This window comes from Megascapheus bottae, chromosome 11 (genome assembly GCF_031878675.1).
Source record: "Megascapheus bottae isolate mThoBot1 chromosome 11, mThoBot2.hap1, whole genome shotgun sequence".
Classification (NCBI taxonomy): Eukaryota; Metazoa; Chordata; class Mammalia; order Rodentia; family Geomyidae; genus Megascapheus; species Megascapheus bottae.
The window spans coordinates 60863711-60890419 of record NC_143519.1 but is presented as its reverse complement, the minus strand read 5'-3'; the positions used below and the strand labels follow the sequence as shown (position 1 = coordinate 60890419).

The 26709-nt window shown below is 37.7% G+C and overlaps 1 protein-coding gene across 2 annotated transcripts in view; it reads right to left on the bottom strand.

Moving 5' to 3' along the window:
• Nucleotides 1–26709, bottom strand: part of Mtmr6 (myotubularin related protein 6) — a 41000-nt gene that overhangs the window by 9940 nt on the left and 4351 nt on the right. Inside the window, exons 2-10 of one of the 2 annotated variants that reach the window (XM_090342387.1) lie at nucleotides 17772–17888; nucleotides 11904–12066; nucleotides 9923–10080; nucleotides 9170–9298; nucleotides 6024–6158; nucleotides 5075–5188; nucleotides 3347–3479; nucleotides 2000–2109; nucleotides 1425–1550 (exon numbers count right to left, since the gene is read on the bottom strand). In XM_090342387.1, the coding sequence (XP_090198513.1) occupies nucleotides 1425–1550; nucleotides 2000–2109; nucleotides 3347–3479; nucleotides 5075–5188; nucleotides 6024–6158; nucleotides 9170–9298; nucleotides 9923–10080; nucleotides 11904–12066; nucleotides 17772–17888 (1185 nt within the window). The remainder of the gene's footprint in view (nucleotides 1–1424; nucleotides 1551–1999; nucleotides 2110–3346; nucleotides 3480–5074; nucleotides 5189–6023; nucleotides 6159–9169; nucleotides 9299–9922; nucleotides 10081–11903; nucleotides 12067–17771; nucleotides 17889–26709) is intronic. The other variant, XM_090342388.1, reaches the window with a different exon arrangement.

Genomic DNA, 26709 nt, shown 5'->3' with positions numbered 1-26709 from the left:
GATGATGCTGGTCATGATATAATGTACACAAATGTGAAACAATAAAATCCTTTCTGGGACAATTAAGACTGACTAACAGGAAAGTTAGCTGGTAAATCAGGAAGTCAATTAACAAATACAGTTTCAGAAAACTTCAGTTAATGAAAAATATTTTTTTTGCCAGTCCTGGGCCTTGAACTCAGGGCCTGAGCATTGTCCTCAAGGGTTTTCAAGGCTAGAGCTCTACCACTTGAGCCTCAGCACCTCCGGCTTTTTTTTTTTTAATGTATGTGGTATCAAGGAATTGAATCTCAGTCTTCGTGCTTGCTAGGCAAGCACTCTACCAACTAGGTCAAACTCCCAGCCCTGAAAAATAATTTTAAAGAAAAAAAAGTTTCATTAATGTTATGAAAAAAAGTTAACTTGATTAGACATTAAAAAGCAAGTAAACAGGGCTAGGAGAGTGGCCTATGGTAGAAGCTTGCCTAGCATAATAAAGCGCAGGGTTCGATTCCTCAGTATCACATACACAGAAAAATCCAGAAGTGGCACTGTGGCTCAAGTACAAAATGCTAGTTTTGAGCAAAAACTATCCAAAGTCCTGAGTTCAAGCCCCATGGCTAGGGGAAAAAAAGCAAATAAACATTAGCCAGGACTTTAGCTTCACAATGGAAAAAAATCTGTTCAAACAGAATTTTTTTTTTGTTGGTTGTGGGACTTGAACTCTGGACCTGGGTGCTGTCCCTGAGCTCTTCAGCTCAAGGCTACTTACTGCCCTACCCCTTGAGCCACAGTGCCACTTCCAGGTTTCTAGTTTTCTAGTGATTAATTGGAGATAAGAGTCTCAGGGACTTTTTAGTGCCCCGCTGGCTTTGAACCACAGTCTTCAGATCTCAGCCTCCTGAGTAACTAGGATTACAGGCATGAGCCACCATGCCTGGCTCTATAGATAAATTTTAGAAGTGGGAACAAAAGGAAAAATGTTTAAGTCTATTATTTTGCCATAGATATGAAACCAGTGTGACTCATTATCTCAACCTCAGCAGTACTGATGTTTGGGGCCAGACAATTCTTGTTATTTGGCCATCCCATGCATTACACCATACTTATTACTACTGTCTACCATTGTTTTTAGCATCTCCAAACACTGCCGAATGTTCCCTTGGGAAACAGAATTACTCCTGCTCAAGAACCATTGGCCTAGGGCTGGGAGTTTGGCCTAGTGGTATAAGGCTTGCCTAACATGCACAAAGACCTGGGTTCGATTTCTCAGTACCATATACATAGAAAAAAGCCAGAAGTGGTTCTGTGGCTTAAGTGGTAGAACTTTAGCCTTGAGGAAGCCCAAGGATAGTGCTCAGGCCCTTAGTTCAAGGCCCAGGACTGGCAAAAAAAAAAAAAAAAAAAAAAGAACTATTGGCATTGGCCTAACAATAAATCCTTACCATGAATCCTTTAATTGTCCTGTAGTAGGAATCCAGTAAAAGTGAACCAAGGGAACAGACTTGGGAGGTCCTGTCCCAACCATCTGAGCAATGTACCAACACACTTGCGTTTTCAAGTGCTATTGCCTGAAAAGAAAGATAACATGCTTAGATTCTAACAGAATGCCTTTTACATAAATCAGTAATTCTATTTACTTGACAATCACCCTATCAGGCATATATATATATATATATATGTACAAATACATATATAAGTACTCTACCCACTAGCCGTGAGCTGAAGAGCTCTGGAACAGTACCTAGGCCTGGAATTCAAGCCCCACGACTGACCAAAAAAAGAAAGTACTCTACCTTCAGTAATAATGTTACTATAGCATAATTCAAAACAAAAGAAAAAAAAAGATACAGACATATATGTTTCAAAGGATCTGAGGATTTTAAGCTTCTACGGTAAGTGCCATATGATATATTTATAGTTCAAATTAAAGTGACCCAGAGGTAAATACCAATACCCAACAGGATAAATCTACCCCTTCATTTTAAGCCTCTAAATCAAGTATGAGAGATGAAGTTACTTTGGCTAAGAAGATTGCAGCATCCATAACAGCTTTGATATGGCGAAGCCATCCTGAGCTCTCCAAACCGGAATAGAAATCGTTGACAGAGAGCCCTTTGGTGCCATTCACTAAAAAATACAGAGGTAAAACAATTGCATTAAGAATGAGGAGAGAGGGTAACACTGTCTAAAAAGAAATATACTCTTTACCTTACTTATGTAACTGTAACCCCTTTATGCATCACTTTTATAATAATAAAGAAATTAAATTAAAACTAATGAGGCTAGAGTTTTCACTTGTCTTTTTATAGATCTCTCAAGGTGAGAAAAATTGAGAGAGGAAAGGATAAAATAAATATGCAAAGGGCCCGGGAGTCTGGCCTACTGGTAGAGTGCTTGCCTAGCATGCACAAAGACCCGGGTTCGATTCCTTGGTACCACATACGTAGAAAAAAAGCTGGAAGTGGTAGAGTCTAGCCTTGAGAAAAATCCAAGGACAGTGCTCAAGCCCTAAGCTTAAGCCCAGAACTGGCAAAAAAAAAAAAAAAATATATATATATATATATATATAAATAAATAAATATGCAAAGCTTTTTACAAAAGAAATATGCTATTTAAATCTTAATGATTTGTTGGGTACATTTCCTGTAATGTAACAAGTGTTTAATTAATATTTAACATTTTAATTTTTTAATTCTAAGTCATGATTGTTAAGATACCTTCAAACTTAAGTGAAACAGTAGCATAAATTTCATTGTACTAATTACTCAAGAATCAATCTCTAATAAACTTTTTTTAATAATACCATTAGAATTGTACTAATTTAAAGGGCCAGGTGTTTTGGCTCACATCTGTAATCCTAGTTACTCAGGAGGTTGAGTTCTGAGGATCACGGTTCAAAGCCAGCCTGGGCACTAAAGACCATGAGACTCTTATCTCCAATTAACCACTAGAAAACCGAGAGTAGCACTGTGGCTCAAATGGTAGGGCAGTAGCCTTGAGCTATAGAGCTCAGGGACAATGCCCATGCCCAGAGTTCAAGCCCCACGACTGACAGAAAAAAGAAAATTGTACTAAATTTAAGATACCACCCAAATGTAGCTACTGAAATGTGACCGGGTCAAAGGAAAATGCTTTATAAATGTAAAATACACAATTGAATTTGAAGATAGTGAAAATTAAAATATCGCTACTTTTATACTGACTACATGTTAAAATTTTAATGTTAAGAGAATGTTACCAATATCAATTTTACATGCTAATTTTTTACTTTTTTAATGCAGCTGATAGAAAATTTTAAATTATATGAGATCAGCATTGTATACCCATTGGACAGAGATGTCTAAAAAGTAAGCAACAATCATACCTTCCAACAATTTTTGAAGGCTGGACCTCATTACATGAATATTTTCTATTCCAACGAACTGAAATCTAATATTAGAATAGTTGTCTTCATTTTCATAACCTTTTCCAGCTGCTCTGTTGGCTATTGCATTCAGCTAAAATTTAAAAAGTTAGACAATGAGAATCAAACTACTTTTACCTATAAAATTAAATTACCAAAATGTCATAAAATCACTACATAAGCCATGTTTTAGCTAGAAGAGAACTTAAAGGAACTCATCAAAACTGAACAAGTTATCTATGTTTTTTGAATAGGCAAGAATGTCACATGTTACCTAAAATAATGATATGGTTGTTATGTAAAGGAAAATCTAAACAGGTAGCGTCCACAAGCTTAGGAAACTATGCTTTCTGTCAGTTTCCTATATGTCTAAAACATAAGAGTATCCCCTTATCTCAATCTTAAATGACTTAGAGTTAAGTAGAGTCATTTACAGAATAAAATTGGGATTCATTTCAGAACCAAGACTTGGAATCCCAAGGACCCTGCAAATCTGATCTGAAAGATGTCTACAAATTGAGAACCACATGTCAGGAATTACTGGAGAGCAAGGCAACTGTGGATGAGAACACATACTTCACCAGTCTGATAAATGTTCTTTTTTTCTCCAGATTTACTTTTTTTTTTTTTAGCCTGATATATATCTTTAAGAAATGGATATAAAATCAATTTGTCTCTAGAGGAACATACTGCATGGTCATTCACAATTATGCCATGTTATTAGATGTTCCGTGAGAATAGGATTTCATATAGTATGTTACTACAATTGATGATGATTCTCTCATGAACTTGGATGAAAGAAAATCTAAAACTAGAAGAGAAAAACGTTTCATTATCTAGATTGGGGGCTTGAGATTTGTAACAAGTACACTTAATTGTATTTACTGACTTACTAGTTTACTCAGCACATTTAAAGAAGATACTAAGCAAATTAAGAGCACTTAAGTTATTACTACTCAATTTCTTAGAAAAGGAAAGGAAGATTTTTCTGTGTAGAAGACAATTATTCATACAAATCACAATCAGACTTCATCTTCCAAAAGTTTGATATTTCTGAGTGTTGTGGCTCAAGCCTGTTATCCTAGCTATTTAGGGGGCAGTTATTGGGGAATTGTGGTCCAAAAGTAAAATAAATAAACAAACAAACAAACAAAAAGTTCACAAGACTCTGCTGTCCCTAGCCATGTGGGGAATAATAAGTAGGAAGATCACAGTCTGGGCTTTCTTTGGCAATAAAGCAGCACCCTATCTCAAGAGTAACCAATGCAAAAGGGCAGGCAGAGTAGCTTAAATAGAAGAGCACCTACCTAACAAACACTAAGATTTTGAGTTCTATCCCCAGTACCACTTTTCAAAAGTTTTCTATTACAATCACATCTTATATCTAATATTAACTAATAATTAATCAAGCCAGATTATACAGGGAGCAGAATGAAATGTTTCTTATAGAAGACACCACCAACTCTTAACTCCTAGGAAAAGTCTCTCTCTCTCTCTCTCTCCTTTTTAATAAGAGATATAAGAGATGATAAATCACCAATTTCTAATGGTTACTATTTCCTATATGCTATTTCAAATGACTCTCATCTTCTATTCCTCTGTCATCTCATCTAATAATGAAAATGACTCTAAGGCAACTACAGTTCCTTTGCAAGCTGCCTAAAATTGATTGTGTTCTATTTTGCTCACTCGCTTTTTCTCATCGCTTTCTCTTATTTTCTCATCATTCCAGATTTTTGAAGAAATCCTCACTATAATTCTGCCAATGTCCTTTTGTGTATCCCACCAGCTCTGCATGCGATGCTATAATAAAAATTAAAAGCAAAGTTAGCTATTACCATTGAAGATTTTAATGACTTTAACTTCAGCTCCTACATGTATTGGCTGCTTAACTGTGCTTATAAAAATTAAAAAGGATTCTGACTTAGTCCCAATGGTAAAAATCTACAGCCTTATACCACAGGTGTTTTACAGAATAACAATTTCCGGTCATTTTTAATGCTCTTATTCAATGTTTCCTAGGTTAACTCATTGTTATTACTTATTAGGTCAAATTATTTTAAAGCAAAGTATCTTACATATTAAGAATGACATTAAAAATTGTAAAAATTTTTTAATTGTTCACAATACACACTTAATATTTCTTCATAATACACCATCAAGCTCCCAATATATCTGAGCACTGGTGAGGATGGCAGTTTGAAGTTAGCCCAGGAAGGAAAGTAGTCTGTGAGCCTATTAATCACCAAAAAGCTGAAAATGAAGGTTTGGCTCAAGTGGTAAAGTGAAAAAGCTAAAGAAAAGCACTCTGAACCTGAGTTCAAGCCTCAGTACCACGGTATGCATGCATATGTATACATATACATATGTATATGTATATGTATATAGAAGTATTTTTATATGTACATACATATACACGCATACATATATAACACTTAACTATAATTCAGTTTTCTTAAAGTTATAAATATATACCAAAAAACAATTTGCCACCTCAATTATTCAGAACTGGTCATATAAGTTGGTTTTCCTTAAAGTACTAATTTCTTTGGTATCATTAGCCTCCATTTATTTCAAACCAGGATTAAAGCAATAAAGAGAATGACAGAAGCAGTCTGCATGTATTTAAGATACATACTTTGGGCCTGGTATCCACAACGTACATGTAGCGATTGACTGGGTTAGCCTTACTAATGGCTTGAAGCAAATGTTCATCCTCCAGGCACCGGGCACTGAATCCTGACAGTGGCTGACTGCATCGACATATGGCAGCCTAATTTTAAAAAGACAGAAAACACATTATACAAAGATCTCTAAAGTAGCACTCAAAAAAATGCTTGCGGTGCGAGGAGTGTGGCCTAGTGGTAAGAGTGCCTGCCTAGCATGCACAAAGCCCTGGGTCCAATTCCTCAGTACTATATACACAGAGAAGGCTTGAAGTGGTGTTGTGGCTCAAGTGGCACAGCACTAGCCTTGAGAAAGCCCAAGGACAGTGCCCAGCCCTGAGTTCAAGCACCAGGACTGGCAAAAAAAAAAAATGCTTGAAAGGAATGTGTCCTCATCAGAAAGTATTAGCTTTGAAATATAATTTAATTCTATTTCAATATCTTGAGTTCCCAATATCTTCTAAGTTTTCCCAATATCTTCTAAGAAAATACAAGATCCCGAACTTAAGCCCTAGTACTCCATAAAAAGTAAGTGAGAAGCCAGGTGCCAGTGGTTCACACCTATAATTCTAGCTATTCAGGAGGCTGAGATCTAAGGATCCTCACACTATAATTCTAGCTATTCAGGAAGCTGAGATCTAAAGATCGGGGCTGGACACCTAGGCAGGAAAGTCTGAGACTCTTACCTCCAATTAATCACAGAAAAAGCCAGAAGTGATGCGGCTGTTCATGTGATAAAGAGTTCTTGCTTTGAGCAAAAGGAATTGAGACAGTGCCCAGGCCCGGTGTTGAAACCCCAGGCAACCACAAACAAACAAAAAACCAACAACACTGATGGCTCAAGCCTGTAATCCTAGCTACTCAGGAGACTGAGATCTGAACTTAGCCATTAAAGGCAGCCCAGACAGAAAAGTCCATGAGACTTTCCCTTTTATTAACCAGAGGTGTTGCTATGGCTCAAGTGGTAGAGTGAACTCAGGGACAATACCCAAGTCCAGAGTTCAAGCCCAAGCACTGGCAAAAAATAAAAATAAGAGAAAGGAAAACAAAGTGCCTTCATTCTTATTCTGATAATATATGAATACAATTTTAAGCAATTAGAACCAAACAAGCAGTATGTGGACTGCACCATTAGGACATCCTGTGTTCTATCTAGATTACAGAATGTTTTCAACTGAAATTCAAACGAAGTCAAAGGAATAGCTAAATCATTCAGCATAGGAATTCTTTAATTAGCCACATTTAAACTTTTATTTTCCAAAGGCTTTCAGATCTCTAATAGAAATCAGCAATTTTTTATGTATTGGTGAGACATAAAAGCTTCTATTAAAATTCAGCTTAGAGGGCCAGGAGTGTGGCCTAGTGGTAGAGTGCTTACCTAGCATGCACAAAGCCTTGGGTTTGATTCCTTGGTACCATATATACAGGAAAAAAAAAAAAAAAAAGCCAGAAATGATGCTGTGGCTCCAGTGGTAGAGCACCAGCCTTGAGAAAGCTCAAGGACAGTGCCCAGGCCCTGAATTCAGGCCCCCGGACTGGCAAAAAAAAGAAAAGAAAAGAAATTCTGATAATATATCCAATGATGGTAAGCAGAGCTTTAAGAAACTGACATTTTGAAAATTTAGAAAATTACTGTTTTAGCTATTGGCTGCTAAAAGCCCTATAAGAGATTTAAAAGAACTAATCACATTTACCTTTCTCTAATGTCACCCTGTCAACTCCAACTTAACTCTACTCAAGACATTCCAAATGCAAAATCATTAAGGGAAAAAATATACACTCTCATTGTTGTATATTTGAAATACTGCACATAATAAAAATTCAAATAGGAAGAAAAGGATAGTCTCACTAAATTCTTTTTACATCTTTGTTTTCTCTTAAGTTGGCTACTGGGTATTCTTAGCCAAACTTTTCCTTAAACAATGTATACAAGCACAAATGTGTGATACCAGATAACCTTACTTCCATTTACATTATAAAAAGCAAATAACTTTTTTTTTTGCCAGTCTTGGGCCTTGAACTCAGGGCCTGAGTACTGTCCTTAGGCTTTCTCAGGCTGGAGCTCTACCACTTGAGCCACAGCACCATTTCTGGCTTTTTTCTATGTATATGGTACTGAGGACTCAAACCCAGGTCTTCGTGCATGCCAGGCAAGGACTCTACCACTAGGGTAAACTCATGGCTCAAATAACAAACTTTTGATATGTTCTAATGTATCCTTACTACCATTCCCTTTCAAAATACCAGATAATATTCTAACAGATTTAAGATGTATAAAACCATAGAGCAAAAGAAATGATGAAGGAAGTACCAAGAGAAATGTCAACAGATTTTGGGAAGATAGGAGCAGCTTAGTAAGTGGTAACTGATTTGGCTGAAGAAAACTAGTTGCCAACCAACCACATTAAGAAAGGAGTTCAAATGTAGTCATTATCCTTAATGTACATTACTTAAAATTTAATTATGTAACTTGAGGGCAAAAATCAAGAGGGGGGAAAAATGTAGGAGAATGAAAGAAATGACAAGTAATTAGTAAACCTTCCCTACGAAGAATATGCACATAGGGAATATTTAACACACAAGACCTTTAGCATATTGTAAGGAGGCCAAAAAAAATGAAGTTTTATTGCAATGAGTAATCTCTATGGATTGGAGGTGTAGCTCCATGGTAGTGCACTTTTTTAGTATGTACAAGAAACTAGATTTGATCCTCAACAACATATACAGATATACATACATACACATATATGTCATAGATACATATCTCAGTATTAACATACTTCCTTTTTACTGCTTCCTGTTGAAAATTTTCAATCTTAAGAGCTTACTTATAAAATGGGAACCTTCAATGCCATTGGTTGTCAAACTATCAGCTTTTCAAAATATACAGAGAACCAAAGAGAACTACAGAAAACAAAGAAAAACTTATCTGTTCACTAATGCCATTATTCTCTAGTCACTACTGAAGAAAAGGAATAGGAAGGAAGATACAAAGTATGAACATTCCTTTATTTCAAGACAGTTTTTTTTTTCAGGGTAGTTTTATATTAAAATTTCAAAATGTGACTAAGTGAAAATCCAGTACTTCTTTACAAAACTCCAAACAGAAGGTGTCTACCTTTTTGTCTTGATGATAGTAGGAAAGAACTGGGAATCTTCCCTTGCTCCGGAACTTGGAACTACCAACAATTATTGGTTTGCTTGCTATCCAGGGCACATAAAGTTCTCTGGGGTAAGTTTCACAAATCTGTAAATAGTAAACAAATACGGTTAACAAGTCAAGACCTAAGGAACAAAAGGCGTATGGTATCCTTAATATGTGGCTATTAGATCCAAAGAGTACAAGAGCGAGGATTCAATATTTGCATACCCAATGCTATGGCCATGGTAATGGAAATATAAACATAACTATATATACATAAAAACTTATGACTCTATAGACATAATGTTTTATTTCATAAACTAATATGTATCTATGACATACAAACCTTTAGGCCAATTTTGATTAAGTTCTAAAAACTGCCAGTGTTTGTATATAGATTCCCTTCTTGAACACTTGTTTGTTAAACTTGTCATTTGAAATATGATGTAAAAATCAATGTTAATAAATTCTTTAATAAAAAAAACATGAAGTTAAAAAAAACATATTCCAAAACTTTTAAAACTTAAATTCAAAACAGTTGTATATACACAAATAACACAATGAAGGGTTGGAGGCATGGCTCAGATGGTGGAACATCACCTGGCCAAAGAGTGAAAGCATCAGATCAAGAGTTCAAATCCCAGGCTGGGAATGTGGCCTAGTGGCAGAGTGCTTGCCTTGAGATATGTTAACATTTTTTTTTAATTTCTCCCAAAGGCAGTAAGTTACCTTGTATTCTCTGTTGGCATCAGACAACTGCCAGTGTGAATTTGGCACTCCCATCCTCTTATATTCCTCAGCAAGGTTGATAAGGTCCCAACCTTGCAGCCGTTCTGAATCGTTTTGTTTAGGATTGTAAGAGAATGCATAGAGATCTTCATATTTTGCTAAAGAATTCAAAAACATAAAAATGTAACTTATAGGACCTAAAATACTATAAATAAAAGCAATTTTTCTTTAAAACCTCCAAAGAGATGTGAACATACTTGAACTTGGTATTTTCTAAGCTCGATAATACAAATGATCATATCAAAAAGAGATAAATAAATGAGATTCATTTAATCTGAGATTTAATTCAAAAGTTAATCCTGTAATCCTAGCTACTCAGGTGGTTGAGTTCTGAGGATTGAAGTTCAAAGCCAACCCAGGCACTAAAGTCCATGAGACTCTTATCTCCAATTAACCACCAGAAAACCAGAAGTGGGGCTGTGGCTCAAGGGTAGGGTGGTAGCCTTGAGCTGAAGAGCTAAGAGATAGCACCCAGGCCCAGAGTTCAAGTCCCACAACGACAAAAATAAGTTAGAGCCAGGGCCAGGAGTTTGGCTTTGTGGTAGAGTGCTTGCCTAGTATGCATGAAGACCCTGTTTTGACTCCTTGGTACAACTTACACAGAAAAAACTGGAAGTAGTACTACGGCTTGAAAAAGCCCAGCGACAGTGGTCAGATCCAGAAATGCCCAAAAAAAAAAAAAAAAAAAAAAAAAAAAGTTAAAGCCAATAAAGAATACAATTAGTGCTTAGTAGTGGACTGCTTGCTTACCATGCCTTTTTATTTCCTCAGTATCACATAAATAGAAAAAGCTGACAGTGGCGCTGTGGCTCACATATTGTGCTAGCCTTGAGTAAAAGAAGCTCGGGGACAGTGTGCTGGCCCTGAGTTCAAGCCTCAAGACTGGCAAAAAAAAAAAAAAAAAAAAAATATATATATATATATATATATATATATTTAGACTTGTTTGCTAAATTCTGCACTGAAAATTTTCTTTTCTTAAATGTAAAATATACTCTTCCTATATACCCCTTTCCCTACATAAGAAATAAAAACTAATAGTAAAGTAAATGACGGGAAACAGTGACACTGACCATAATCCTACCATTTAGGAGACTGAGACAAAGAATTGCAAGTTCAAAGCCATTTTGGCTATAGAGTGAGACCCTACCTAAACAAATAAACTAAAAACAAAAAACTTTCCAGGTGCCACAGGCTCATGCCTGTAATCCTAGCTACTGGGGAGGCTAAGACCTGAGGCCATGGTTTGAAGCCAGCCCAGACAGTAAAGCCTATGAGACTCTTATCTCCGATTAACCACAAAAATACCAAAGTGGAGCTGTGGCTCCAGTGGCAGAATGCTGGCCTTGACACAAAAGCTCAGGAACATCACCCAGGCCCAGAGTTCAAGTCCCAAGACCATCATAAAACAAAAACAAATAAAAGCCCACTTAGAACTCTAGAGATGGCATAGTGAACATGAAATTCCATCACATTACACATTCTTTCAGGCCATTGTGGACCAAAGCAATGCTTGCAAAACTCAGGAGATATCAATAAATCTGCAGAGTCAGAACCCACTGCAGAATACACTGTGGCTTCACATAGGCCTGCAATAGATTCTATGTGCTGAGAGAAAAGAGTGAACATAGACCTGCTCCTAGAAACATGTGCAACTTGTCAGGAAGCTTTAAGAATGTTAATATAAGTCTATGATTTCTTTGGTCTACTATAGATGGTTTGTTACTATTACCCTTACTTTGGATACCTTTCTTACAGTTCAGATCAGTAGCTTCTAATTATTTCAGACTCATTTTAGAAATGGAGAATAAACGAAAACTTGACTACCAGAATAACAAAATATGAAATACTGAGATCTTAAAAGCGTTTTGGAAAGCCTTTTCAAATTTAGCATGCATGTTTTAGTCCCTAAGTACCACACCTTGTTTTGACAGTTGCAGTAGAGAGTTATAGATATCGTGACAATCTCTTTCTCTAGGAACAATGAAATGCACAGTCCTGAAGTTCTTGCACTGAATCACAAGTGGGCATCCAGATGTAGTCAAAGCAAGTTTCTCCACTGAGGCAATATGGTGATGTAATATCTACAGGATTTAAAAAAAAAAATCAAGAAAGCACTTAGTATTTATTCCCTTTGAGTGGGTAAACATTAGGAATACCCTCCTCGTATAAAGTAAAAAATGTTATTTCATTCACACTCATAGTTAATCTATTCAATAGCTTAATTAATGTTCAAGCCAGAAATATGGGTGTCACCTGAGTTACACCCATACATTACTTCTCTACTATACTATACTACTATAAACTTATACCTTGATAGCATTTTAAATGTATGACTACCATCCTCACTGCTACCAATAATACTTTATTACTGAGAAAGTCTTTGCCAGCCAGGCATTGTGAGTTACACCCATACATTACTTCTCTACTATACTATACTACTATAAACTTATACCTTGATAGCATTTTAAATGTATGACTACCATCCTCACTGCTACCCATAATACTTTATTACTGAAAAAGTCTTTGCCAGCCAGGCATTGTTGCTCAGGCCTATAATCCTAACTACTTGGGAGGCTGAGATTGTAGGATTGTGATTTGGAGACTAGCCTAGGCATAAAAGATCACAAGGCTCAACAAAATAGCTAGTCACATGGTGGAGACGGTGCAAGTCTATCATCTCAAGCTAAAGAGGAAGCAAATGGCAGGGCACTGTGGCATGAGCCTACCATCCAAGTAACAAAAGGGAAGTAAATGGGATGTTCAAAGTCATTTTATGACTCAGCATAAAATGAGACCCTATCTTAAAAATAACCATCACAGGGAATAACTGTAGGCTAAATAGGTTGCAAGGAGGTGACTCAAAATCTAGGGACATCTAATAATCCATTGGTTGCTAAGGAAGGGGCCTACATGATGATTATTACTAAGAGTAAATTCTTTCCAAAGGAAGATAGGGAGCAATAGCATAGTTTTCTATTAGCAGATTGTATTCCCAATGTTATTTTATAAATTACTTCTATATAACATACTCATTATTTTCTGATATATTCAAAGGCTGATCATGGAGTAGTTTTCATAATTCTTTGGATGTTTAAGGAAAAATTTATGACTCAAGTGAGTTATTTCATTATTTAGTATTTTATATTGGTGCATTTGTGCTGTTTTTTTTGTTTTACTTTTTTGCTAGTTGTGGGGCTTGAACTCAGGGCCTGGACACTGTCCTTGGACTTCCTTTTCTCAAGGCTAAAGCTCTACCATTTGAGTCTCAGCACCATTTCCAGCTTTTCTATGTTTGTGGTACCAAGAAATCAAACCCGGATCTTTGTGTGTGCTAGGCAAGTACTCTACTACTAGGCAAAACTCCTGGCCTATGCATTTTTTTCCCATGCTTTTTTTTTTTTTTTTTTTTTTTTTGCCAGTCCTGGGCTTGAGCTCAGGGCCTGAGCACTGTCCTTGGTTGGACTTTCTCAAGGCTAGAGCTCTACCACTTGAATCATAGCACCACTTCTGGCTTTTTTCTATGTATGTGGTACTGAGGAATTGAATCTGGGTCTTTGTGCATGCTAGGCAAGTACTCTACTACTAGGCAAAACTCCTGGCCTATGCATTTTTTTCCCATGCATTTTTTTTTTGCCAGTCCTGGGCTTGAGCTCAGGGCCTGAGCACTGTCCTTGGTTGGACTTTCTCAAGGCTAGAGCTCTACCACTTGAATCATAACACCACTTCTGGCTTTTTTCTATGTATGTGGTACCAAGGAATTGAACCCAGGTCTTCGTGCATGCTGGGCAAGCACTCTACCACTAGGCCAAACTCCCGGCCCCTCCCATGCATTTTTAAAAGTCATATTGTGTACCAGAATTTTAATATATGACAGTAGTAGTACACTGAGGTGAAAAAACAGTACAAACTATGAAAAAGAAAAGTTCTAGACAGATTGGAAAAGAAAAGCAACAATATTAATAGCACAAATGGAGGCATCCTGTAACACAAAGACATATAAGATCAAGGCCGATGAGGGCACAGATGTAATACAGAATAATATAGTACAGAATTATAAAACATCTATAGTGGGCCAGGAGTTTGGCCAAGTGGTAGAGGGCTTGGCTAGCATGGACAAAGACTGGGATTTGATTCCTCAGTACCACATACATAGAAGAAGCTAGAAGGGGTGCTTATGAATTGTTCAAGTGATAAATATGGTTTATTGTTTGAATCTAATCAAATATTTAAAGTTTAAAAAAATAAAAACACTGGGAAAGAGGCTTAGTGGTAGAGTGCTTGTTTAGCATGTATGAAGCTTTGAGTTTGATTCCTTAGTATCACATAAACAGAAAAGCCTGGAAGTAGTGCTGTGGTTCAAAGTGGTAGAGCACTAGCTTTGAGCTGAAGAGGTCAAGGACAGCACCCAAGCCCAGAGTTCAAACTCAATGACTCCCACCACCCCAAAAAAGTGGTAGAGTGCTAGCCTTGAGCAAGAGAGCTCAACGACAGTGTCCAAGTCCTGAGTTCAAGCCCCATGATGGAAAAAAAAAATCTGCCCAGGCACTCCTACCTCATATCTGTAATCCTAGATACTCAAAGAGGCTGAGATCTGAAGATCACAGCTTGAAGCCAGCCTGGACAGACAAATCTGAGAGACTCATTTATCTTCAGTTAACTAGTAAAAGCCACAACTGGCGGGAAAGCTCAAGTAGTAGAGCACCAACCATGAGGAAGCAGAGTGGGAGCATAGGGTTCTTGAATCAAGCTTCAATGATGTAACACACACACACACACACACACACACACACACACACACATATTAAATTTAAATAAAATACACAAAAGAGAAGCCAAACACTTGAAGGAAGACATACACATCTGACAAAGTATTGAGATTCAGAATTCTTATAAAATCAATAATAAAAAAAAAAAAACACAGGGTTAGGGATATATCTCAGTAGTATAGCACTTGCCCAGAATGGGCAGGGTCCTAGTACAATTATCTACACTTGTCGGGAGCAAGAGTGGAATCAAACAAATTGGGGTTCCTGAAATAAGGGGCAGGGACTGGAAAAATTAGGAGAGAGACAAACACATCGGGTCCAGGAGGTCTGCAGCCCAAGCAAAAACTGCCGCCTCGTTTATTCTTAACTCAAAGTTTTTATCCCTCCTTCAGACCAGGGCACTCCCAGGTGTTACATCCAGATGGTTAATCAGGGAACTGTTGGGGGTTACATTCATATGGTAAATCTCAGATCAATTGAACAGGAGAAGGCCAAAAAGCAATAAGACAATCAAGCAATTATCTGATGCAAATCAAAGTACAGTAGAAAAGATCATTGCAGTACAGCAGCTGGTACAGGAACAGCTGGACTTGGGGCATGTGGCCCCTTCTAACTCTCCATGGAATTCTCCAATTTTTGTTATAAAGAAAAAGTCAGGTAAATGGAGGCTGTTACAGGATTTGAGAAAAATAAATGCCACAATGGAACTGATGGGGGCCCTACAGCCTGGCATGCCTTCACCCATGGCAATCCCAAAGGATACTTATAAGATTATTATAGATTTGAAGGATTGTTTCTATACTATACCCCTGGCGCCTCAAGACTGTAAGCGCTTTGCCTTCAGCGTCCCCTCTGTTAATTTTAAAGAACCCATGAAGCGATATCACTGGCTTGTGCTTCCACAGGGCATGGCAAATAGCCCAACTTTATGTCAAAGTTTTGTAGCTAGAGCCATTTCTTCCACTCGTGAAAAATTTTCTTCTGTTTATATTGTTCATTATATGGATGACATCTTGTTGGCTTGTTCTGACCCTATCATCGTATGACAAGCCTTTGGACAACTAAAGCAAGATCTGAGCCTCTTTGGCCTTATAATAGCAGCTGAAAAGGTTCAGGAACACCCCCCTTTTACATATCTAGGCCATATATTAGGCCCACACTATTTTAAAAGCCAAAAAGCAATAAGACAATCAAGCAATTATCTGATGCAAATCAAAGTACAGTTTGATTCCACTCTTGCTCCCGACATACACTACAAACACAAATAAATAAAAAGAAAAGAAAATAGAAAAAGAAAAGAAGGGGGCTGGGAGTTTGGCCTGGTGGTAGAGTGCTTGCCTAGCATGCACGAAGACCAGGGTTCAATTCCTCGGTACCATATACATAGAAAAAAAGCCAGAAATGGTGCTGAGGCTCAAGTGGTAGAGTTCTAACCTTGAGAAAGTCCAAGGACAGTGCTCAGGTCCTGAGCTCAAGCCCATGACTGGCAAAAAAAAAAAAAAAAGAAAAAGAAAAAGAAAAGAAGACCCAATAGACAAAATATAAATCGAAAGGAATAGTTCTCAATACTTAGCAAGTTAACAGCACAACTGTACATCTAAACACATAAAAAAGTTTTTAAGTAGACAATGGAAATGTTACTCCCAGGCAAATACCTAAGATAAACTCTAAAATATCTAGCTAGTTAGCTAACTGCACAAACAAAAGATGTTTGCATAGTTTCCTTTTAAACATCATGTGATCTGGAGGCACCAAAATGCCCTATCCAGTCAGAAACCCAAACACAACTTTTGGCTTCTCAAAACCTTCACTATTATTATTAGCCTGCTGATGCCTGGGAGAAAACATTACTAATAACACAAATCAGTGAAAATGCATATTTTATATGCTAGACATTATAAGCAGTGAAAAGATAAATGAGAACAACAAGACATCATTTTTACTATACTATGCAATTTCCTAAAGACAGATATACTGTATCTTTTGTTTTGGGTTTTATTTCTTCCACACTAAGGGTTGAACCCATAGCTCTGATTAATACTTTTTTTCAGAGACAGGGTATATCCACTACCTTTATCCAGGCACTTGAGATCATCCTACTTCTACCTGTAAGTACTGAGATTATAGGCACACACCACCACATCCAGCCACTACTCACAGTATTTGAAGTGGACACTCACAACACGTGAGCTCATACAATAGCAATGGATGTGGCAATGAAAGTATTACAATACAGTATATAGTATGCTAATTTTATGCAAATGTGATTTGCTGTAGCATGCTTATGTTTCTTTATTATCTGTACCTGTGACAATATTACCTGTATACATTTTATGTATCCGTGACAAACTTTTCATTGGTTTATTCGATATTTGCATATTGCTTATATCCCTGTCTTTACAAAATGTTATAAATATCAAGAACAATCAGTCAACTAAAGACTATATGATATGTACATTTTCAAATATACTTTTTGTATAAATATGAACTGCATTTGTCTTATATACTGCAATCTTTATAGTAACAAAAACCTGTAAGCATTATAGTTTTAATTCCATATAAAAATACTGAATTATACAAATAATTCATACAATCTGTTAATATATTTCAATTTTTAAAACAAAATAACAAGGAGGTATTTTCAATTCTTTATGGAGATAAAGAGTCAGGTTACCCTATGGAATTCCATATTACTCATGACATCACTGACTATAAAAGGAAGTTCAGGACTAACTGAAATTATTTTGGTTGAGCATTAGAATTATATACCTATAAACCCAGCACTCCCAAGGTAGAGGCAGGAGAATTGTATGTTGGAAGACAGCTACGCTACATAGAGTTGGGAGTCCAGCCTGAACTATAAAATGAGATTCTGTCTCAAAAAAAATTTTTTTTGTTTTGAGGTAAGCAATCAATGATTAAAATTTGTTATAGACATCTTTATATTTTGAATATATTCATAATAAAGCAACAGTAGATCAGTCCATTTTTAGTACAATGGCAAACATTCTCCTCCTTACCCAGGTTTCTTTTTGATGGGAATCGATAAATAATAGATGTGTGGCTGTAAGATACAGTGTTCCTGTTAATGATTTGTTGCTGGTACTGAATCGGTCAAGTAATTTTACTTGTTCAACCTAAAAAAGAAAAAGATGTCATTTTTCATTTCAAAAGCAGAAAAGTAATAGTTCTTTTTTAAATGCCAGGACCTATAAGCATCATTTTCAATTTTCTCTTCATCTTGTGGTGAAATATAACCCCTATTTAATACTCAACATTCAATTTACTCTACCTTTGAGGGGACATATATGTCACAAGCAATAGAGATGTACTCAATATGGAAGGAGGCTGGAAACACATCAACATTAACAGTACGTGAAAAGTCATAAGTATGAATAAGCAACAACATTTTTTTGTATCCCTGAGTCCTTCTTTATCTGGAGTTGAAAAACCAAGGGTCACTTTTCCAAGCCAGACCAAGCAGAAAGTCCCCAAGACTCCTCCAATTAATCAGCAAAAAGCTTGGGTCAATCAAGTGGTAGAGGTACCAGACATGAGCAAGAAAGCTGAGCAAGGCCCTGAGTTCAAGCCCTAGTACTGACAAAAATCAAGTATATAAAGTTATTAAGTTCTAGAGCAAACTAAGAAAATTAAATCAGGAAGAGATAAATTTACAAACTCCAGTTTAGATTCTATTCTCTACACTATCCCACACTAAACACTGGTTATTCTGTGTCTAGCCTGAGCTTTTAGTCAGATTATTCTTCCCAACACAGGACTCTTGCTTAGCTGATATGACCCTTCCTCAGAAAACTAATTCCACTTCAATTACTCAGTACCATATACACAGAAAAAGTTAGAAGTGGTGCTGTGGCTCAAGTGACCGAGCACTGGCCTTGAGTAAAAGTGGTCAAGGTCAATGCCCAGGCCCTGAGTTCAAGCCCCAGGACTGGCAAAAACCAAAAAATTAAATAAAAAGTTGCAAAATATACTGGCAGCTAGTTTTATTGTTGTTGTTGTTTGTTTTGTCAGTCCTGGGGCTTGAACTTAGGGCCTGAGCACTATCCTTGGGCCTTCTCAAGGCTAGAGCTCTACCAGTTGAGCCATATTACCATTTCCAGTTTTTTCTATGTATGTGGTACCAAGGAATCAAACGTGGGTCTTCGTGCTGGGGAAGTATTCGTACAATATTCATACTTTTCTATTGGACTTTATCCCTCCCTGCCCAAAAGGCCTTTCCCTATAGAAAACTTATTTACTGTCACTATTTTAAACTTGTTAATAAGTGACTCTCAGAACTACAGGTACAAAATGACTTATCCTGAGTTATGAACATATATAACATGTAACTGTAATCTCTAAAATAATACTGAGGACTTACTAGGTGCCACTACTATGGTAAGTGATTATCACCCATTACTTTTTACTTTCACAACTGCTATGTGCAGTCACTATCCCCAGCTACCGAGGAGTAGCTACTTAAGTAGGACAGCACAGTTTTACCTGTGTGTGGTCTGAATGTTGAACTGGAATTTTTTCACTCAGAGTTATACTGTCTCTATCTGGATACCTTGAAGGCCCTGTGAATTATACTAAAATAACTGATTCCCCGGCTCAGCCTTCACAAATATAATCACAATTGTGAAATACTGTTACACTGCACTCAGCAAGTTATCCACACTGGAAATCTAGAAAGTGCCCTATCTCTTTTTGACTCGTATTGCTCCATCAATCACTAACTGCTACCAGTTTCATCACCTAAACATTTCAAAACTGGCTCCTCCACCATTATGAAAGCAATGCCTGTCAGGATGAAAGCATCTATTCATCTACACATCTATTCATGTGTTTAAAACTCTAACATATCTCAGGGCAAGAACAGTCTCTTTTCTTTCTGAATCACTATTTTGATGGCTAAAGATTTTGACATAAATGTTTATTGACCTAAGATGAACTTCTCATAGGGGAAAACCAGAAAGTGATCACAGTTTACCAGTGGTACCCTTTTCTCTTGAAATCATTTAAGGGAGTTATTAAATAGGATTCGTTTTAATCCCATTATTCTGTTCCTTATTTCTTTCAGCTCTTTTCTTACACAGTGGATGAATTCCTGAATAAACTGCAAACAAATAGAAAAACTACTAAGCACAGCTTGTCTACCTACTTACTTTAGTAATACAAAGTTCTCTATAGATGTTCTCTCTTGTCATCTTATCACCCAGTCTGGGGGAAAAATTATTCTTCTAAATCGCTATAATATTATACCATTCTTTCTGGCTGAGGCTATATCTGATGTTCTCTGTAAATTCAGGTTGAAAATATGTTTTCTAGCACTCTGATTTCCCCTAGGACTAGCTCCAAAATTACTTAAAATCCCTCTGTTAGATCTGTACTTTGAGTCAGCTATATTTAAGATTTAAAGCCTGACTGGTCAAATGAATCATCTCCAAAAGTTGGCAAAAGTCCAGTCTCTAGCAGTACCTCAACACCTCAAAGCCACTCAGTCATTTGAAAGGATGGGGACAAAGACTGTATTTAACAAGCTGAGTTGCTCATTTTTATGCAACTGGTTTTCCTTCCAGCCTTAATGGGGAATTCAACCCCTCTCACTCTCACTCTTAACTCACTCGAGTGAGCTTTCTTCTCTACCTTTAGTCTGCTTTGACAATATCTAAGGCCCTACCATGTCTAGGTTCCCCACTTTCTAAAGGAATTGATGTACGACTTTAACCTTTTAAAATATATAACTATTTTATGCATGCATACACACATACGCACGCGCACACGCACGCACGCACACACACACACACACGCACGCACGCATGTGTGTGCAAGCTCTCAAAAGAAATGTACATACCGAGTAATCCTAGCTACTCAGGATGCTGAGATCTGAGGATTGTGGTTTGAAGCCAGCCCAGGCAAGAAAGTCCATTAGATTCCTATCACCAATTAATTAGCAAAAAGCCAGAAGAGGAACTGTGGCTCAAGTGATAGAACATTAGCCTTGAGTAAAAAAAGTTCAGGGACAGCACCCAGACCCTGAGTTCAAGTTTCCAGACTAGCATGCACATACAAAAAAAGAACATGTACCTAAATTCAGTATTAGGAAAAAGAGCTTACTCATTCACTAAATTAAAATTTACTGGCTATTAACTCAAGACCAATCTATCTGGGTCTCATTCCTCATTTGTATAATAATAATAATAATAATAATAATAGCTTCCTCAAAGACCTACAGTAAATCTGGGTAATAAGTATCAAGTATTTTACCCTCATTTCCTTAGTAAATGAAGAGAATAAAATGTACAAATATGACTATAACTGCAGAAATGACTATAGTTGTTAATCTGGTAAGGGAGTTTGCGCTCTGCTACTTCTTTGTACTAAGCTACTATGCAGTTAAGCTCAAAAAGATAAAGGAAGAAGGAATGCACGTGGAGTTTATTCTAAGTGCTCAGCAATTGGTGGAGGGCAGTGTTTCTCTAATATAACTTGTTGATAGCAAGGATTAATCAAACTGTCACCATCTATAGGAATATGGAGAAAATGCAGAAATCTCAATGGAGCCAATTCAACATTTATATTTCAATAAAGGAGGTGCAGTACTTTATCTGATTAAAGAAAAATATACAGTAAGGTAGAGATAAAGATAAATAATCAGGTAGATAAAGATATACAAATAGTTTTTTAAGCTCAGTAGTCCATTATAGATAGGATAGGGTTTTTAAGATCATTCCAATGTCAAAATGGGGGTGGGGGAAGGAATGCTGGGTTGGGTATGGAGTAGCTTGCCTAGAAGGTAATGAAGCAATCTAGGGATGATTAAAGAGACAATAAGGCCTGGAAGCCCCTTTGGGGCCAATCTCAAAGCTAAGGACAGGAGGAAGAAAGAAAGAGTTTTGTCTATTTGTTTTAAAGACTTCACACTTATCAAGATTGGTTATAGTGCTGGAACAGTGAGTGATTCATACCTGTAATCCTAGCTACTCAAGACTCTGATATCTGAAGGATTTCCCTTCAAAGCCAGCCTGGGCAGACAATTTCAAGAGTGTGTCCCATTAACCAGCAAAAGTAGGAGTGTGTTTCAAGTGGGAGAGTACCAGTCTGGGGGAAAAAGGCTAAGCTAGAGTACAGCCCTTGATTCGAATGTGGGAAACCCTAAGTTTAAGCCTCAGCACAGGCACAAAAGAAAAAAAGACTAATTGTAATTCACTACAATCAGGAAATAGAAAGGGAACAGTAAGGCTAAGAAAAAAAAAAGTATGGGGGCTGGGAGTTTGGCCTAGTGGTTAAAGTGCTTGCCTAGCATGCATGAAGACCCGGGTTCGATTCCTCGGTACCACATACATAGAAAAAAGCTGGAAGTGGTGCTGAGGCTCAAGTGGTATAGCTCTAGCCTTGAGAAAGTCCAAGGACAGTGCTCAGGCCCTGAGCTCAAGCCCAGGACTGGCAAAAAAAAAAAAAAAGAAAAGAAAGTATGCCATAAGTAAACAGGATTATTCAATACCTTAGCAAAATTACATTCAAATCAAGAAAAGATAATAGAAAAGTCTTTAAATATAAATGGTTTAGTGATTGGGTGATCAGCATATGGATATGATCAACAATAATATTATGTTTGCTTAGTATTTAGGCTTCTGGAGAAAACAAATTTCTGAGGAAAAGTTGCTTCCTCTTTACTACAAATCTCACCTCTCCGAGAGAAATTGAATCTTTTTTTTTGTTAAAATCGCTGGTAATGGGACCGGGAGTTTGGCCCAGTCGTAGAGTGCTTGCATAACATACAAAAAAGACCTAGGTTTGATTCCTCGGTACTACATACATAGAAAAGGCCAGAAGTAGTGCTATGACTCAAGTGGTAGAGACCTCTAACCTTGAGAAAGCCCAAGGACAGTGCTCAGACCTTCTGTTCAAGCCCCAGGACTGGCAAAAAAATTTCTAAGCAAAGACTCAAGTGAATTTTTTAAAGCCACTGCTTTATATTTCTTTATATTCAATCCTTTACAGATTTGCCACAGGTTCTCCTCCAAGCATTTCCCACAAAGCAGTAACTATTTCAGGTCACTATCATTGAGGCACTATAAAAAGAGTGCTAGAAATTCTTAAAAGAACAAAAGGTAAGGGGTAGAGAGTGTTAAAGGGTGCAGGGAGTGCTAAGGGGAGCAGGGACTGGCGCCATCCAGAATGCCTAAGAGTTCCCAGCCCATTGTGGAAGGTCGACAATGGTACAGCCCGGCCACCTTGACCTCCCCCTCCCCCATGAGGAGGGATATCTAGTACAGCCCAGCCACCTTTGCCCTTCTAGGGAGGGGCAACCTTGACCTTCTCCCCACCCCAGAGGGGGGATATCCGCTAGATGGGGTTGGGCCTATTTGAGTAAATTCAAACACTGGGCTGTAACCCTATTGGCTACCAGCATGTGGCTGGAGCTAGCAATGGTCCCTCTGTGTATGTGACTATCCCATTGGCCAGGTTCGACCGCATGGGTTTTGCCCTTAAAAACCCAGCATGAGCGCTGCTCGGGGTCACAGTGTCAGCTCCTGAGTCTGCACTGTGTCCCTGGTCAGTTCACCATCTACTTCCCCAATAAATTCACCTTTTTATATGAGACTGTCTCTGTGTGGTGGACTCTGGTGGGACGTGGAATCCCCTCCTCTTGATCCCATAACAGAAAGGATTTGGGAAAGAAAAGAGTACCTGAATGACAAAAGGCATCAGTGGGGCTCACACCTGTAATTCTAGCTGAAATCTGAGGAACATGGTTCAAAACCAGCCTGGGCAAGGAAGTCTGTGAGACTGGTTATTTCCAATAACAACTGAAAAGCTAGAAGTAGACCTCTGGCTAAAGTGATAGAGCACTAGTTAAAAAAAAAAAAAAAAACCTAAGGAACAAAGTGCCCAGGCCCAGTAATAGTACACACCTTCCACCCTCCCCCCCAAAAGGAAAGAAATGAAAGAGTAACTAAAGGAATACATGGGACCAGGAGAAAGGAATTGAGAGTGTGTAGTGACTTGGGTTAAAGATGGTAAATAGCAATGTACTATCAAAGACTATTTAGTTAAATTGTTACCAACTGAAGGACTACACTAAAATGTATCTTCTTTTTCTATCCAGGAAGCTGAAATTTCAGCTACTTACAAAGTTGGGAAGGTTAAATGCAGGAAATCACACATATACAGAATCACACATATATAGAATCACAGTGAAAGCCAGATGGGAATCGGTGGGTCACGCCTATAATCCTAGCTACTCAGGAGGCTGAGATCTGAGGATCAAGGTTCAAAGTCAGCCTGGGCACAAAAGGACCTGACATTCTTACCGCCAATTAACCTATAGAAAACACGAATGGAGGGGGGGCAGTAGCCTTGAGCTGAAGATCTCAGGGACAATGCCCAGGCCCACGGGTGGTAGTAGCCTTGAGCTGAAGAGCTCAGGGGCAGCACCCAGGCAGAGTTCAGCCTCCTGACCCACCAAAAAGAAAGAAAGAAAACAGGAAGTGGGGCTTGGCTTAAGGGTAGGTTAGTAGTCTTGAGCTGGAGAGCTCAGGGACAACGCCTAGGCCCAGGGGTATGACAGCCTTGAGCTGAAGAGCTCAGGGACAGCGCCTAGGCAGAGCCCAAGCCCTACGAACCCCCCCACACCAAAAAAAAAAAACTGAAAACAAACAAAAGGGAATCACAGTGCGGAAATTTAGACACCTCTGGAAAGGATGGTCTATGTCTGTCTTCTGTCAAACTTCCAAGAGCAACAGCTGCCCTTACTACTATGACAATGTGTTCAGTGCTCCTAAACAGAAAATGCACAGTCAGTTTCTCTAGCTTCTTGTTCTACCTCCCAATAGCCAGACACCTACTTGGGACTTTTAGAATCATTATCCTACACTTACATCCTACCAAGAATTAGCTACTAAAAATAATGAGCAAGACGGATTTGGTGGCTTACAATTACAATCCTGGTTTCTCAGGATGCAGAGAGGACAGCTCAGGCAAAAAAGATCATAATACCTATTGTCATCCAATAAAAAGCTAGCCCTGATAAAATGTGCCTGTCATCTCAGCAATGTGAGAGGCAGAAATAGGAGGATGAAGGTCCAGGACAATATAGGCAAAAAAGCAAGACTCTATTAGAAAAATAAAAACAAAAGGGTGAGGGCATGGCTCAATTCATAGAACATATGCCCAACAAGTACAAAGCCCTGAATTCAAATCCCACTAATGTCTAAAAAATAGCTCATCTTCATGAAGTATAATGTCTAATGGCAGAACATAGTTATATTTCATCAGTCATTTCTAATCTAAGAGTGAAAGCATTTCACTGTTAAGTATTTCAAAGCCCAAAATTGGTTGCATTAGGTATATTCACTTTTTGTTATTAATTTGTTTTAACTAACTTTTTGTTATTAACAAGTTTGTTAACTTGTTCAGGAATTCATGCTTGTACCCCAAGCCTGGCCACTGTCCATTAGCCTTTTTGCTCAAGGCTAGCATTCTATCATTTGAGCCACAGCTCCACTTCTGGCTTTTTGGTGGTTAATTGGAGAGTTTCATCACCTGCTTTCCTGCCTGGGCTTGTCTTTGGTTAAGGCATGAGCCACCAGCGTTAATTAGCTATCTTACTAACATTTTCAAGCTGTATGTAGTTAACTATAATACTGTATGACTGTTTAGTAATCTTTTTTTAGATAGCTGTATATGAAAAGTAATAAATGTCATTTTCTAAGCAGCAGTACAATAGAAGCCAATTATAGGATACTATATAATTTCAAAATGTTCACATTTCACAAGTACATTAATTTAGTGGGTATTGTTGCTAATTAGAAAAATAGGCTCGAAGAATTTAAGAAAACTGCCCACTTACCTCATGATGAATAGTTAGGCTTGTCTGTTCTAAAGACTATGTATCTTTAAAGTTTTGTTTTTCTACCTTCTTTTGTTTGCCCAGAATGGAGTAGAACTCATGGCCTAGACACTCTCCCTTAGCTTTTTCTATTCAAGGTTGTTGTTCTACCATTTGAGCCACCCCCTCCACATCCAGCTTTTTGCTGGTTAACTGGAGATAAGAGTCTCAAAGACTTTCCTGCCCAGTCTGGCTTCCAAGCTTTGATCCTCATAGATGAAGTAACTAGAAGCCTCCTAAGTAAGCAGGATTTCAGGTCTGAGCAACTGGCATCTGGTATACATATCTTTAGTTTTAATCTAATGGTTAATTTGTACTAATTTAATAAATCAAAATAATAATTCTAAAAGATTGTTATCCCTCACCTTGTCATATTTAGAGTCACTGTATCATGGCCTGCTAGCTAGAGATTAGTAGGGTTTTGCTGAATATTAATTAAATGTTTTTCCGGATCTGAAATTCAAGAACAGGCTATCATCTTGTTTTGGTCCGGCCCAGGCAGGAAAGTAGATGATGAAACTCTCCAATTAACCACCAAAAAGCCAGAAGTGGAGCTGTGGCTCAAGTGGTAGAATGCTAGCCTTGAGCAAAAAGGCTAATGGTTATTTGCAATGAGTAGTTAACATATTTAAAATCAATAAAAGCATAAAGCCAAAAAAAAAAAAAAAAGGCTAATGGATAGTGGCCAGGCTTGGGGTACAAGCACAAATTCCTGAACAACAAGTTAACAAATTTGTTAATAATGATACCTAATGCAACCAATTTTGGGCTTTGAAATACTTAATTTTTCACCACAAAGTAATTATGTTCAGATAAAGGATATACATAATGGAAAGAAAAAGTTGGCTATGAGCTGGGTGACAGCAGTCTATAATCCTGCTACTCGGGCAGGAAAAACTGAAACTCCTATTTACAATTAACCACCCAAAAGCCAGAAGCAGAGCTGTGGCCCAAGTGATAAGAGTGCTAGCCTTGAGTATAGAAAAGATCAGGCCTAAGTTCAAGCCCCAGGATCAGTATCAAAAAGAAAACATGGGGGCCAGGAGTTTGGCCTAATGGTA